Source organism: Gracilinanus agilis, chromosome 1, assembly GCF_016433145.1.
Source record: "Gracilinanus agilis isolate LMUSP501 chromosome 1, AgileGrace, whole genome shotgun sequence".
Classification (NCBI taxonomy): domain Eukaryota; kingdom Metazoa; phylum Chordata; class Mammalia; order Didelphimorphia; family Didelphidae; genus Gracilinanus; species Gracilinanus agilis.
The window spans coordinates 145643798-145660706 of record NC_058130.1 but is presented as its reverse complement, the minus strand read 5'-3'; the positions used below and the strand labels follow the sequence as shown (position 1 = coordinate 145660706).

The following is a 16909-nucleotide window of genomic DNA, read 5'->3' as shown; positions in this document are numbered from 1 at the left end:
CACTGGCGCGTCCACGGCCTCAGGCTCAGGTGCGCGCTCTAACCTGGAGAGACGCGAGGTAAAGGTCCTCGGCTTCCTTCTCAGCCGCCTCAGCTTTCTCTTTCACGTAGTTACCTACGTCTCTCATACGCTGGCCCCCAGTCTGTCATATACCCTCTGTTACTTATTTATTTTTATTTAGACTATTTTTCCATACATTGTCTTTCACACACTGTCCCCAGCCTGCACATACGGTCTCTGTCACTTATGTAGCTATACGCTGCCCCACAGTCTGTCAAGTACTGTCTCTGTCACATGTATCTGTATACTGTCCTGCAATCCTCATATCCTGCCTCTTAGTCATCTATTCATTGTCCCCAATCTGTACATACTGTCTGTCACTTATGGATGTATAAAGTGCCTCTGTTACATCTATTTATACACTGTTGTCGTCTCCCGCCGCGCCCTCCCCCCCTCCCCCGCCCCCCACGTCCTATACTGTCTCTTGTCACTCATGGCTCTCGTGCAATGTCTCCCAGTCCGCATATAACATCTTTGCCCTCCCATCCTACTCACCTAACTGCCTCGGTCACAGACATTGTCTTTCATGTACATATCTCGTCTTGGTTGTACAATTCTCTTTGCATGTATTGCCCACTCGACATCAGCTCGGTTCTACTCGATGTCTCTGCTAGACCTCCTTGCACATAGTACATCACATTTCTGTCATGTGCTGTCTGTCATTTACATTGTTTCTAAGATACTGTTTTCTAGTTACATTTTCTGCCACACACCTGTCACACATTGTCTCCTACCCTGTCTGTCATACGATATCAAGCCACACACTGTCTCTGTCGCTCATTGTCTCACACATATCAACTCTCTCTGTCAAATTCTCTGTCACAACACAGAGCCTGTTACATACATTGTCTCGAATACAGAGTCTCCCAATCCTCCTTCTGGCACCTACTTGTAAACTCTGTCATATAAACTACCTCTGTCCTACATGATCCTTCTGTCATACACTGTCTTTGGGTAATAGAGGGTTTCTCTTGTTCTCTCTTTTGGGAATAAAAACTTTCCCTGGCACACATTCTTTCCGTCATATGACGTTTCTATCACTTGTGATATCTCCCTGTCCAGTATCTCTCTATATCATACTACTTTCCTGTACATATTCTGACTCTTGGTCATGCAGTTTCATAGTCATATCTCATACCCTCAACCTTGATCATATACTCTATCTCTCTCACAGTCTCCCCAACATATGATTTTCTCTCTGCTTCCCTGTCATATGCTCAATTTCTCTGTCATACATGTACACATATATAAACTTCCCCCTCCCCCCCATTGGTTATACACTACTTCCCTATTGTATCTTCTGTGTCTTGGTCACATATTCTTCCTTTGGACATACACTCAATTTCCCTGTCACACATTGTGTCTGTTGTCACATACTTCATCTCTCTTTTAGGACTGTCTCTCTTACAGTCTCCTTCACAGACTATAACTGTCTGTCATACATTTTCTCTCCCTCTGTCTCTCTCTCCCTCTCCCTCTCTGTCTCCTTCTCTCTCTGACTCTCCCTATCTCTCTGTCTTTGTCTCTCTGTCTCTGTCTCTGTGTGTCTCTCCCCCTCTCTCTGACTCTCCCTTTCTCTCTGTCTTTGTCTCTCTATCTGTCTCTGTCTGTGTGTCTCTCTCCCTCTCTTTCTCTCTCTGATTCTCCCCCATTCTCTGTCTCTCTCCGTCTCTGTGTCTCTCTCATATGCTTTAGTTTTTGTCATTTATCTTTTCTCTCTGTCCCAAATTTCATTTCTCTTTTTCACACACACTATCTCCTTCATACTCCTTCATACTGTCTCTCATACTTGTTCCCTTGCACCCTTTCTCTCCTATACTTTCTCAAACATCTCTGGGTGGGAGCAAATGCAAGCTATCAAGAATAAGAAATATTGAGAAGGTTCCAAGATCCAAATTAAGTTCACTTGAGTCCAGGGTTGTCTTTCTATGGTGACACAGACTGTAAGATTTTTTTAGCTGGAAGAAGATAAAATTATCTAGTAACCACCCTGTCATTTTAAAGATGAAGGCTGTTGCCCTCAGCTAGGAAATATTACCAGTTTCTGAAGTGCTTGGCCTAACTTGGGGCTCCTAGGACTTCCTGTGGATGAGTTCATGATCAATAGTTACGGAGATAGAGAGGGCCTTGCTGGCTGAACTCTTCAATATCAATTCTATTACTCAGGGGACATCTTCCCTGCCGCCATATCACTCATTGAACAATACTTTGTGGGATACCATTATGTAAAATAGATTTGAATCAGTGAGCTTTTTTTTCCCGGGACCTAGCCTTGCTGCCTCTTTGCCCCTTATTTTCTTGGCCTAAATTCCATCCTCTCCATACTCTATAACCTGTTTAATTATCGCCTTTTCTCTCCCTTTCCTTTGTCCTAGCCACTCCTCACCTCCTTGCCTTACAACAGGTGGAGTATATCTCCAGCTACCCTTCCCCACTCTCTGATTTCTCTCTCATCTCTCCTGATCCCCCTCTGCCTCTGACCTGCTGAGTTGCAATTTTTCATCTGTTGATTGACAAGGGCCGGTGCTGATTCAGGGGAGAGGGCTGTGCTGGGGGCCGGGGTGTAGACATAACCCTATATATGGCAGCTGCAGGAAGAAATGAGCTTCCCAAAGCCCTCCCTTCTCCCCCTTCCTGAGCTTGTGACAAGAGCCAAAGGGCACCAGCTGAGAATTTTCCTGAATTAGGGTGAGGCCCCAGATGGTCCCCTAAGTCATCTTCTTATATACTTATAGAGAACTGGATCACTGAATTAGGCCCAAGTTCTGATCTTCTCTTTGCTATTAATTTGTTACATGATCTTGGAAAACACATTTTACCTTTTTGAGCAGCAATTTCTTCCTCTGTAAAAGGAAGAAGATAAAGGAGAAAGAGGTTGTGGTAGAGACTTCAGATTTTCATTGGCAGGGCATCACATAAAATCTTCCCTCAAAGGATTTAGCTATATCTGGTTTGGGCAGGGGGACGATACACACATAGGTAGTAGAATAAGAATATTAGAGTTAAAGAAATTTTCGGGACCTTGTTCATTCATTTCATTTTACAGATGGAAGAAACTTAAACCTGGAGAAGGAAACAAGTTTTCCAGAGTCACACCTAGCAAGTCACTGGTGAGAATAAGGACTCAAGAAGCCTGAGTCATCTGATTCTCACTCCAGTTTTCTTTCTAATACACTTCACTGCCTAGAAAACATTGCTTAGCCTACCCCTTTAAGACTGTTTTGGAGAATTAAATGTAGTAATTTAGAAGAGAATTTGAAAAAGTACAAAGTGCTATATAAGGGTAAGGATTTTGTAAAAAACTATTATTAGGTGTTTGGTAAATACTTATGGGTGATTTATTTTGTTGACTAAAACTTCCTTTTTTTTTTTTTTTTTTAAAACCCTTGTACTTCGGTGTATTGTCTCATAGGTGGAAGATTGCTAAGGGTGGGCAATGGGGGTCAAGTGACTTGCCCAGGGTCACACAGCTGGGAAGTGGCTGAGGCCGAAACTTCCTTTTTATTTTAAAATTTATTTATTTGTTTGTCTGTTACATTAAAATTTCTAGGTATTCCTTCTCTCCCTCCCCTCCCCACACTAGAGAAAGCATCATTTGACAACAAAGATATCTCTCTATATAAAACTATGTCTTGCTTATCTCTATTTATCAGTGTTCTCTGGAGGTAGACATAGACGAGTTATTCTTCAAACAATATTTCTGTTATATATAATGTTCTCTTGGTTCTGCTCATTTCACTCTTTATAATTTCATGTAGGTCTTCACATGTTTGTTTTTTTTTTTTAAATTAACTTGCTCATCATTTCTTACAGTGCAGTAGCATTCCATCACAAGCTATTTCCCATATTGGAAATATAAAGAGAATAAGGGAAATAATCTATGAAGAGATGAAAAGAGAAGTAAAGAGAATAAAAACAATATACCATGATTTACATTAAAAAAAAAACAGCCACAAAATCAAGATAAAAAGATATTCAAATATAACAAGTCCAAAGGAAACTCAAAAAATTACATTAGTATATGTACATAATTTATATATCTTTAAACAGATTGTAAACAATGCAGAGTTTGTGATTTTGCACATAATCTTTTTTCTGTATTTGTTTAGTTAAATATTTTTTGTTGCTAGAGGTGGTTACTAAGTATATAAATAAAAAATTAATTAATAAAAAACAAGTCCCAATTGATGAGCCTCCTCTCAATTTACAATTCTTTGCTACCACAAAGAGAGGTGCTATAAATATTTTTGAACAGATAGATTATTTTCCTTTTTCTTTGATCCCCTTAGGAAATAAACCTAAAAATGGTATTTCTAGATCAAAAGGTATACACAGTTTTCTAACTTTTTGGGCAAAAATTCCAGATTGGTCTTTAAAATGTTTGAATCCATTCACATAAAACTACTATTTATATAACTCTGGATGTACTTCATTGTCCATGTGCTGCCTGCCATTACCATTTGCAGAACTCCCTTCTACTCTGAACTCTGTCATGATGCAACTCATGGAAAGAGGATGTGCTGCTTTTATATTGACCAATGCTGAAACTCTGGCTCTCAATGGAGACTTCAGTATTTGCATTGATGTCTATTCTCACTGTGACTTAGTCCCTAGGTAGAAAGCTATATGACAAAATAGGCTAATTTCCTGCTCCAAACTCCTAATTGGAGAAAATATTGAGTGTTTTTGCTGGACATCAGGATGGACGAGTCTAAAGATAGAACTGTAGAGATGATCAGACTTTTGGTCTCTAAGAAGTCTTCTTGCCTCAAAGTTCCTCCTCAGCTTCAGTTTCCTTATCTGAAAAATGGGGATAATATTTACTCTGCCTATCTCACAGAATTGCTGTGAAGGAAATACTTTCTAAACTTTAAAGTGCTATCTAAATGTCAGCTATCATCATCATCATTATTTTTATCACATGGAACTTTTCTTCAGGTGTGAAGTAATGATTGAACCAGTCTTTCAAGGTGAAATCCAGTAACAGGGAGCCACTTGTCAACCAGGGCTATTCCCTTATTTCTGAGCACTTATTGAGTAGGGCTGCTGGTCTTGTAGCGCATCTCCCCAGCTCCCCTCTCCACTCCAGTAGATTATAGTAATAAATTTTAAAAAGTTAAAGTGGTAGAGCCTTTCATGTTTTATGAAACATTCACATTTATTTCATTACATTCTTAAAACAACTCTGTGAGATAGCCTGGCAGGAATGATGATTATCTCTATCTGCAGAGGTAACTCAAAAGCAGTCAAGGTATTAAGTTAGTACAATGGAAGCCTCTTGAAGGAAGGAGCTACTTCATTTCTCTTTGTGCTCTGAGAACCTAGCATAGAGCCCAACCCTTTAATAAAAAGGCATTTACAAATGTTTGTTGAATTGAATTGGATTTTAAGAGACAGGGCAATAACAGTGGAAAAGGTGGCTCTGGAACCAGAGGACCCAAGTTTAAATCTTGGCTCTGTTCCTGCAACCTTTGTGTTCTTGAGCAAATTATTTCAACTTTCTGAGGGACTTCAGACTCTTCATGTATAAAATGAGGAACCAAGTGATCTTCTTTATGGTCCTTTCCAGCTCTAAAGCTCTGATCCTTAAGAGGAGATTAGAATCCATTTTTCTAATTCTTAAGTTATTTCTATGTTACCTCCTGAGCTTCCAAACCTTTGTTGGTCCCAGCAGTTGGAGGCTGCTTCACTGAAGAATACAAGGAGAGAAATTCGGGAGGACCCTGAAGCTGGAGGGAGATAAAAGAGGGAGTAATCTGGGGTTGGGGTTGGACTAGATGAATATATCTCACTATTGCTAAAAGCTACTGTCTTCTTCAAATTCCTTAAAACTAGAATATTCTCTCTCCTTCTCTCTTCCCCCTACCCCCCAAAAATAGCAACATTTTGCTTTAGTCTGCTCTCCAAGGATACCTCCTCCCAGCAGGGACTCCACTTGCTTGATGATTCCTTTCCCACTCTTTGGACCTAGCACATGCAAAGAAAACACAAATCCAGCACATTTTTTCTGAGTAAAGAGAAAGGGCTTGGCTGATTGTTGACTGAGAAAGTTGAGAAATATTTCCAACAATGGAAGGGTGGGCTGAAGAGAGCTGAAAGGGATGAAAAAGAATGGAAGAAGAAATAAAGGGACCTCAGAAAAAAGGAAGAGAAAGTCTCTAGAGAAAGTCTATTTCAAGCTCCCCTCCTTGGGCATGTGTTCCATAGAGTATCTAAGTGGTATCCTAGACACTAGGGGAGATATAGAGATAAAGAGATAACTAAGACATGGTTTACTCTTCTATGTCTCACCATCTTGGGCTTCAGAAACAGAAGCAATCTGGAGGAGGCCAGGAAATTGCAATTCTCTCAGGATATAGGTGGAGGGCAGCTAGGTGGTGCAGCAGACAGAACACTAGTCCTAGAGTTAGGCTTGAGTTAAAGTCTGGCCTATAAGCTATGAGACCTTGAGTAAGCCATTTAACTGCTGTTTGCTACAGTTTCTTCATCTGTAAAATGGGGATAATAATAGCACCTTCCTCCTAGGATTATTATGAGGATCAAGTGAGGTGATAAATGTAAAGCATTTAGCATAATGCCTGTCACATAGTAAGCACTATACAAATGTTAGCCATTATTATTATTATTATTATTAAAACCCTTACTTTCTGTCTTAGGAAGTTGTAAGGCAGAAGGGCAAGGGCCAGACAAGTAGGGCTAAATGACTTGCCCAGGTTATATAGCTAGGAAGTATCTAAGGCAGATTTGAATCCAGGTCCTCTGGTCTCTAGGCCTAGTGCTCTGTTCATGTGTCACCTAGCCGCCCGCCCTTAGCTTTTATTATTATTATCTGAGGATGGAATGCCCATGGCTGCACATTTAAGGATTCATCATCAGAGATAAGTCCCCAAAAGAGGATCTGGCTCAGACTGAGAAGTCCTGGGTGATGAGGAACAGAATGGTACATGGACCATATAGAGGTTGGCTGTGGGCCTTTGTACTTAAGACCAAAATGACATCAGTGCTCATATCCTTTGACTTGTGCATAAATTGGATTTAAGTGAGGCAGAATCACACAGTTGTTGGTCCCACTCTCTTTTCCAGAGTCATTGAAGTGGCAAGACAAAAGTCAAGATGGCGCCAGTTGCAGTGGATGACCTTGGTGTAGAGAGTGTTCAGGAAGACTAGTACGTCTGGTGTTCGGGCTTCCTAAGCCCTTTTCAGGGCCAATTTCTTCCTTTGTTGACCCCAACACCACCCAGTTCTCCCCTGTGGCTCTGAGAAACTGTAGCACGCACAGTGGCCACAATCTGCTAAACTATCTCAGTAGGTGGGCTAAGCCAGGTTGAGGGTAACCAGCAGGCCACAAACCCATTGGTGAATTATAGGGGTATCTACCCAGGCATGTGAAGATTTCCCTCTGTAGAAGGGTAGATGAAAATAATTTGTTTTAATGGCCAGGAAGGTGACAGAAACGGGTACTATGGAGTGCTTAGAGTTTGGTTATATAGGAGTATATATTAGGTGATAGATGATAAAAGTTTATAAAAATGATAATAATAGTTGACATTTATGTAGAGCTTTAATGTTTGCAAAGCACTGTAATAAACATAACCACACACTTTTTACAGTAATCCCCATGAACTAAGTGCTATTTTTATTCCTACTTTATAAATAAGGAAACTGAGGCTCATATAGCTGGTAAGAATTTATGGATAGATTTAAACCCAAGGCCTCCTGATTTAAGGTACTGGCCTCAAACTACTACAACAAGCTGAAATCTGAGGGTGTCTTGTAAAAGAGATGCACTGCTCCTCTTAAGTCTCCTCTAACTTTCTCATTCTCTTCTTTAGAATTATAGAATGGGGAGTGATATCTAGGTGGTGCAGTGGATAAAGCACCAGGCCTGGAGATAGGAGGCATTGAATTCAAATTTGACTTCAGTCACTTCCTAACTGTGACCCTCAGCTGATCACTCAACTGTTTGCCTAGCCCTTGTCCTCTGTCTTAAGAGTTGTTACTGATATAGAAGGTTGTGTTTTTTTTTTTTTTTAAGAAAGAATGATAGAACAGTAGAGCTAAAAAGAGGGATCATAGGGATAATCAAGTCCCACCCTTTTATTTTATAGATAAAGAACTTGAGGCCCAGAGAAGCAACATGACTTTGCCCAAGGTCATAATTGATTTCTGACTAGGGCTCCCCACCAACTAAATCTCAGCTCAAACCCATTTAGCCCATCTAAATTATGGGCAGATCCTCATCTCTCCCTCATATTTGGGTTCTTCTGGCTTTCCTATTCCTAAGAACAAATCTCTCTTGTGTGCCTTTGTACACTTTGTCTCCCATCTCCTATCTCATTTTTGTTCCCCCACACTCTGAGTGATAGCCTGCTTTCCCTTAGACAAGCTGGTGTCTGCTTCCCCCCCAGCTTCCGAAGCCTGGCTCACAGGGGTCATCACATGCTCTTATGACAGCATCAGACAGCACTTTGCAGAGGTGATGGAACACCAATTTGTTCCTTTGACATAAGGAAGGGATCTCATTGCCAGCTCCCTTGTACTGGACTCATTCCCTCTTTTCCCCACTCTCCAAAGGCTTTCTCTACATAACATCCAGAATTCCTGGTCTGGCTAACCCCATAATAACTCCCACCTAGCATTCTGTCCCCAAAAAGGACAGCAAGGAACAACCTGGCCGATCTCAGTAACAAATGACTCTAATTTTCCTTAATTACCCATTCTGGTTCTGTCTTCCCTGAGTTTATTTTGAACACCTTTCTTATTTCTAGGCTATAACTTGACCTCTTGAGAGTAACAGGTATTATATCTATAATGTGTAAGGCAAAATAGGACTTCTGTTTATTTATCCTAAAATGACCTCCTTAAAACGGAGGCTCAGAGAAGGTAAGTGATTTATCTGAAGTCAGATTGGCTAATGAAAGAACTGGGACAAGAGTGCAAGTATTGGGAGTCTAGTAGTTTCTTTATTACCTTGTACTGCTTTTCCTGAAATCATGTTTTCCTCACTTCTTCATTTTGTGGTCATATGTAAATTTCAAGTTTAAGCTGCTCATCCTTGGCCTCTTCAAGCCAAATTCATAGAAATTTTTGTTCTAGAAGAGTTAGCTTGGTGCAATGGAAACATTCCTGCATCTTGAGTCAGAGGATTTGGATTCAGATGATGTTTGTGTGTGCCACTTGCTACCTATTTGATCTTGATCAAATCACCTGGTTCTTTATTTTCTCATTTTTAACACAACTTCAGGACATTTACTTCCAAATACATTGCCTTTGTGTATTATCTACCTAGGTCTGACTCCCTGGTCTAAAGCAATAAGCTTAATAAAATTAAATTTTATAATGCTTCACATTTTAGGAAGCATTTAGATAATTATCATTTTTGTGATTCTCACAACAACCTCATGAGATAGGTATGACAGGGATTATTCTGCTTTTGAGAGAAGAGGAAACTAAAATTTAGAGAAATGAAGTCATTTGTTTGTTTTTTTAAATGTTATTTTATGGCATTTGTTCAAAGTAGTAACTTAGTAGTGGATTTTCTCATCTGAGGTCTGTCGGTCAATAAATCAATCAGTATTTATTAAGAGTCTGGTACTATGCTGAGTGCTGAGGATGCAAAGATGAAAAGGAAGCAATTCCTGACCTTTAAGAAGCTGACATTCTCATGGGGAGATAACATGCATACATATAGTGTTCCAAAAATCTGAGTGGTTCTCTTTTGGAAGACTTCAGTTCTCCTAGTCCAGCACACCTTTCTACAGATGAGGAAACTGAGCTCCAGAGAATAGAATTTTCTTGTCCAAAGTTACATATCAAGTTAATGTGTGAATATTAGAACCCAGATTTCTGTATTCCCAGACCTGGGGGTACTCTTTTTCATTATATTGTAAAGAGGCCACTTTGTGTTAGTTGTTTAATACTTCTATCTTCTTCAAGACAGAGTTGAAGTCCTAACTCTGGCCTCACCCTTCTCTTTCTTCTAACTTCTTTCCTTATGGTGGGTGGCAAATCCCTTTCATGTAGGCTCAGGCTGCCCATTTGAGGGAGAAGACAAGCCTAGGGGTCTCATCTCCTGGATCTAAGTGTCAGTGGTCACTCCAACAAAGAAATGAGGCAACTCTGAGGGCCTTCTTGTTGCTGGGAAGGATCTGTGCTGCTTTTCTAGCCACATTGGCTTGGTTGTCCTAGTGACTGTGTGACCCTTCTCCCTCCCCTTTCTCCCCTCCTCCCATTGCCTGACACCATATAAATAGAGGCACAGAGCAACTGGGAGCTCTTGGCAGTCACCATGAGGACACTGGCTCTGTTCTGCTGCTGCATGGCTTCTCTCCTGCTCTCAGGAAAAGCAGGTATGACCCTTCTTTGGGCGGGAGGCATGAGAACCTCTTGGCTTAAGTGGCTGGACAGAATGGGATTGGAAGAACCTAGCAAATGGGAAAAGTTGGATAGGGAATTTGCTACCCAAGATCTATCCCCTCCTACCCTCTATCTCTCAGCTTTTACTGAATGTCTTTTCTGCAGTAGAGAGGTTCCAGGGCTCTTCCTGTCAAATATTCCTAGCTTGCTGGCCTCATCCGTATATCACCTTTTTGACCTTCCTTGTGCCCAAGGTGGCACAGCAGGGATTTGGTACCAGGAGAACTGTGGGAAGTAGTCGGGAGACCTGTGATGGGGGTGGGGAAGAAGTTCCAAAATGAGCTGTGCAGCCCCGATCTTGGAGGGGGAGTACTTACAGGATGGGATTGGGAATGGAAGTGGAGCTGGGGCAGGGGTGAATTCCTTGGTCTCCAGGGGCCTAGAGAGGAAATCCCTCAAATCTTAGAATTGGAAGGGGTTTCAGAGGTCACCTATTCCAACCATACACTCAATGAAAGAGAGGTGGTAGAAAACTCCAGAAGCCTTTCTGTGTTGTAGAACTGAGACCAGCTGCGGAAAAAATCAAGGATAGGAAGGAGATAGCGATTGTGATAGATCTGGGGAAAGAATCAAGTCAGAGTTTGGAACAGGGTCTGGCCTGGGGTCAGGAATAGGATTAAAAAGGGGTCCAGAGCTGTTGCTTTTCTTTTGACATCTCAGCATTTTGTGTGGTTGAGAAGGTAGCTTGGGTTACAGCATGGAAGTTATTTATAGGCTGTGGAGAGGACACCAGATCAGTTTGCTACCCTCCCTTGATTTGGGTCCTGGTGCATGAGTAGTTGGGGCTAGACTGCTCTGGGCCATACTCCCCAGAGTGCTTCAGGGCTCGGGATCCCCAGACCCCCTCCACTAACATTCTGGCTCTTCCGGATTGGGCATTCCCAGCCTAGGCCTAAGCTTGCTTTCCTGTGCTCCCAGGGACACTCAAGGACCTGAGCTCTGAGCCTCTCTTGTCATCCTCACTCTATTTCCTTGTGGTAGACATGGTTAGAAGTGGAATGTGGCAGGCCCGATGGGGAGCACTGGTCCCCAGGCATAGAGGGGCGGGGAAGGGGCCTGCAGACCTCAGCATGTGCTGCTGGGCCCTGCCCTTGTCTGCCCTTGAGTTAATTTGGTCTCTCTGGGGCTGCAACGGCAGAAGCTGCTGCGTATTCCAGGCGGCTGTCAGGTGGCTAAGTATGGAAACAGCCTGGTAATTGGATCCTGAGCCCCAAGCTGCCACCACCACCCCTACTCTCCCTGGCTCTCCCCTGCTCTGGACTCTTCCCCCCACCCTGCTGGGCCACAGCTGCTGCCTCCCCTGCACTGTCACACAGGCCAGGGGGCTGGGGAGTTTTAGCCTTTTAAGGATATCCTTTCTCCTTCCTTCTAAACAATGGGGCTTGAACTCTGGGGGTACTGTTATCTCACTGACCCCAGTGGGCAGACTGGCAAGATTCTTCCCTTAGTCTTTTGTCCTTTCCTGTCCTCCAGGGAAAGAGGATAAAGGGGAGGAGGTCTTTTTCTTTTTACTTTTGACTGTTTTGCCTTGGTCACACCTGGCTTCAGAGGTCTTTCTTTGATGGAGACCTGGGAGCAACTTGCCCTACTTCTAAGGGAAGGACGGCTGCTAATTGGGCAGGAATTGTAGATTCTGCCCCCCTGGAACGAGATACAACCCCTACCCTTATGGTAGCTTATGTTTTATTTCTTTCTCCAATGGTAGATTTTTACCTCTAAAATAGTGCCTTTTCCATTACTCCCAAATGGGAGATACTGCCCCCCAGAATGATGTTGCTCCCCTCCCTAAATTGCAGTTGATTATGTCCCTAGACGGGTACTTTCCTTGGTAGATTCCACCACTCAGAATGGTAGCTCTCTTTTTATTCTCGAGAGAGGTAAATTCCATCCTCTGAATGGTGATTCTTCTTTTCTATCTTTGGCTATTCTGCTTCTGGAATTATTATTTTGATGATAAATTGTACCCCTTCATATGACAAATTATATGCCCTTACCCCAACCCCAATCTACTTCTGCTCACCTATCCTAAAGCAAATTCTAATTTTCCTATCTCCACTGAGTGGACTTATGGTGACAGAATCAAGAAAAATGAAAAGAAGGCAGTTATCCCTTTAAAGCCCTGTCCTTTCCTCACAGAATGAAGTTTCCAAATAATCCTCTTTCTCATTCTCTCTCTCTCTTTGATTCCATCATATATGCTCTTGAGTCACTTTGGGCTAGGAGAGAGTCTTTCCTTTCATAAATGCTCCCCTCAAACCCCCCCCCCCCCCACTGTTTGAAGGCTTAGTATAACCCCTGTTCCCTGATCATCATCTGGTTGATATTTAGCTTTTTTACTTAGAATGCCCTTAGAAAAAGAAGTTAAGTATATAGGGACCATTTCCATATCATACCAGGCTTCAGGTGTCTCTTTTTGATGGAGACCTGGGAGTATCTTGACCTACTTCTAAGGTCTCCAGGTGACTAATTCCTGTTTCCTAAAGGAAGATACTTTGCTCATCTTTATCTCAGTGACCTGGCTTGGTGATATATATGTTATGGGAGGATTTGATATCCATCCAAATTGCCTTAGAATCACAAAATCTTAGAGTCGAAAGGTTCTTCAGAAATAAATTAGCCCAAATCTCAATTTGCTGATGGGGAAACTGGTTAAGAAAGGGAAAATGACTTGCCTAAGTCATATACTAGCAATGCCTGATCTATTTCTTATTTCAATGTTCTTTCCGCTATAGAAAGGAATTCTTTAAAAGGAGGAGAGAAATAATCATACTATGACAATCGTCACCTTGACTTCTCCTTAGATGAGGCCTGGGGAGGCATTCTGCAGATCCAGCCAGAGATTCTGTAGTAATTACTCAGACTGTGGGGCTGGGGGAGAGGGCACACATCTGTTGTGCAGGGAACATGGCAAAGAATGATGCATTAAGTTATCTTTCTCCCTGTGGGCTTCCTGTGGGGGCAGAAGGAAACAGGAAAATATTTCTGTGTGCTGCCTCATTATTGGCCATCGTTGGTAACAATGGGTTTGGGAAGATAATGGTTGCCTATCCATTTGACAGAGAGATGAAAGGTTAGATCTGGATTCTTCCCTTCCTATTCATCTTTCAATCTGTATCTGATTCAATTTCACCAGAGCTCTCTGAGGATTCTCCCACTTACAGATTCTTAAGGCTTCCCTTTTATTCCACCCTGTCACCATGATGGTGAGAGCTCTTGTTTGATGTGCTCTGGCACTGTTGGTCCCTCAGTGCTCCAAGGGTAACTTGACCCTCCTTGAGAGCTTGTGGTTACAGTTAGTGTACCCACTAAGGTCTGATTTCTGACAATTCCCAGAAAGTGGCTGTCATTCATAGTGACCTTCTCAGTGGTACAGCCCCACTGCTACATATACAATAGGAAGGTATGCTGAGGGGAAGGGGCCCTGCCCAACTCTCATTCCCAATCTATGCTTGAAGGGCCTTTTCTCATTTGCTGTACAACCAATGAGGAAGGGACTGACCAATCAGGTATGTGATTTGGGCCATATACCAATTAAAACCCCTTTACTTCCTCTCTTCCTTTCCTTCCACCCCTCAGGACCAGAGAATACCATGCACAATTGGGTCGTCTTGAACTGATTGATCCTGGAACAAACCAAAGCTCTCTAAGCAACATTTTCTTTCTTCCATTCTAAATGTCTTGTGGTATATGACTTAACTTGGTCATCAGTTGTTGCATCATCATAATGGAATCATAGAAAATAAACTATTAAAGGTAGAAGGAATTTTGGAACATAGAATATAGATCTGGAAAGTCTTAGAATATAAAATATTAGAGCTGAAAGGGGCCATAGAACTTAGAATGGTAGACCTGAAAGGGGATACATAGGATGTAGAGCTAGAAGGGGCCATTAGAATATAGAATTTTAGAATCTTAAAAAAATGTTTGAGCTGTTCAGAACCTTAGAGTTCCTCTAGTTGAATTCTTATTAAACTGGGGCCCAGAGAAGATAAATGACTTGCTCATATAACTATTATATAACTGTTAGTAGTAGAATCAAGACTAGCACCCAAATTATCTGACTCCTGGTCTAGGGTTTTCCCCTCTACACAAAGATGCTTCCTATAGATTAATGATTAACACGAAAAGCAATGTTTTAGTTTTTATTGTAGGGAAACAGTTGGATTCATGCACACGTATCTAAATTTAATTTGAAAGCCACTCTTATTAATGGATGCTCTTTCATATGGGCTGTTCAGAAGTGAAGGAAGTTCTAATAAGTCATGTGGTTTCAAGTAGGATGACAAGGTCAAAGCAGGAAGAGCTAGACTTGGAGTAAGATGTGTGACAAATACTGAAAAGTGTGTAGTTATGAATCTCCTTCACCTCTTCCAACTTTAGTGACATGATACTGGTCATGGAATTCTGAGCTACTGGTACTCTCCTACTTTGGTGATATCAACATTCAGAAGATAATTTGATGGATCTGAGTTTCTACATGGAAATTTTTCTGTAAGGCAGGGTCTCTTAATCTGGAGTCAATGGACTTCCATGGATAGATATTTAGGGGACTGTGAATGTGAATGGGAAAATAATACTTCAAATAATTTCACAAACTTCTAACTCAAAGTTAGCATTTCTTTCAATTATGAATTAAAAAAACAAAGAACCATTATTCCAAGAAAGAGTACATAGTCTTCACTAGACTACCAGAGGAGTCTATGACGCTTAAAAAGATTATGAATCTCTGCTCTAAAGGGATGAAGAGGAGGTAGCTCAGTGAGTTGAGAGCCAGGCCCAGATATGGGATGTTCTGGGTTCAAATTTGGCCTCAGATACTTCCTAGCTGTGTTACTCTGGGCAAGTCACTTAACCCCCATTGCCTAGTCTTTACTGCTCTTCTGCCTTGGAACCAATACATAGTATTGATTCTAAGATGGAAGGTAAAGGTATTAAAAAAAACAAACAAATAAATAAAGGGATGAAGAGGTGTATGTGAGAATCTGGCCTAGGAGTGTCCTTGAATCAGGACCAGAGGAAGGCTGGTGGCCAGACTGAACAGGGCCATATAATTAACTTGCTACTCTAGAAACACAGTAGCTTCTTAATAAAATCAGGTGAATCAACATGCATGTTAAAGAATATTAGAGTTGGAAGGGACCTTAGACCCACAATAATTTACATTATTATTCTTTAAACCCTTACCTTCCATTTTCATTTGCAACAACCCAATGAGGAAAGTATTGCAATTATTATTATACTCATTTTACACATGAGAAAACTGAGCCTTTTAGAGATCAAATGACTTGTCCATAAACACATAGCCAGTAATTTATCCAAGAGGGAATTTGAAAACAGGTTTTCAGTCTCTAAGTCCAGCTGTTTCCAACATATCATACTACTTCTTTAATGGAATTTTAACCTTTTTTGTGTCATAGACTCTTTGATAGTCTCCTGAAGCCTATGGATTCTTCAGAATAAGTTTTTTAAATACATAAAATAAAATGCACAAATTACAAAGGAAACTAATTATATTAAAATATACTTATCAAAATATTTTTTTTACATTTATTAATATTCATTTTTAACATGGTTACATGATTCATGCTCCTCCTTTCCCCTTCAACCCCCCCCCCCGCACCCCCCCTACCCATGCGCATTTCCACTAGTTTTGTCATGTGTCCTTGATCAAGACCAATTTCCAAATTGTTGGTAGTTGCATTGGTGTGGTAGTTTCGAGTCTACACCCTCAATCATGTCCACCCCGACCCATGCGTTCATGCAGTTGTTTTTCCTATATGTTTCCTCTCCTGCAGTCCTTCCTCTGAATGTGGGTAGCATCTTTACCATAAATCCCTCAGAATTGTCCTGGGTCATTGTATTGCTGCTGGTTCTGAGGTCCATTACATTCGATTTTACCACAGAATGTCAGTCTCTGTGTATAGAGTTCTTCTGGCTCTGCTCCTTTCGCTCTGCATCAGTTCCCGGAGGTCTCTCCAGTTCGCCTGGAACTTCTCCAGTTTATTATTCCTTTTAGCACAATAGTATTCCATCACCCGCATATACCACAGTTTGTTCAGCCATTCCCCAATTGAAGGACATACCCTCCTTTTCCAATTTGTTGCCACCACAAAAAGCGCAGCTATAAATATTTTCATACAAGTCTGTTTATCTATGATCTCTTTGGGGTACAAACCCAGCAATGGTATGGCTGGATCAAAGGGCAGGCATTCTTTTATAGCCCTTTGAGCATGATTCCAAATTGCCAGCCAGAATGGCTGGATCAGTTCACAGCTCCACCAGCAATGCATTAATGTCCCAATTTTGCCACATCCCCTCCAACATTCATTACTCTCCCCTTCTTTCATTTTAGCCAATCTGCTAGGTGTGAGGTGATACCTCAGAGTTGTTTTGATTTGCATTTCTCTAATTATTAGAGATTTGGAACACTTTC

At 41.5% G+C, this 16909-nt stretch overlaps 1 protein-coding gene across 1 annotated transcript in view; it reads left to right on the top strand.

The window, feature by feature from the left end:
• The first annotated feature begins 10355 nt into the window (after positions 1-10355).
• The window catches only part of SRL (sarcalumenin), a 68993-nt gene continuing 62439 nt past the window's right edge, over positions 10356-16909 (top strand). Inside the window, exon 1 of the mRNA XM_044658058.1 lies at positions 10356-10409. Within this exon, the coding sequence (XP_044513993.1) occupies positions 10379-10409 (31 nt within the window). The 5' untranslated portion in view covers positions 10356-10378. The remainder of the gene's footprint in view (positions 10410-16909) is intronic.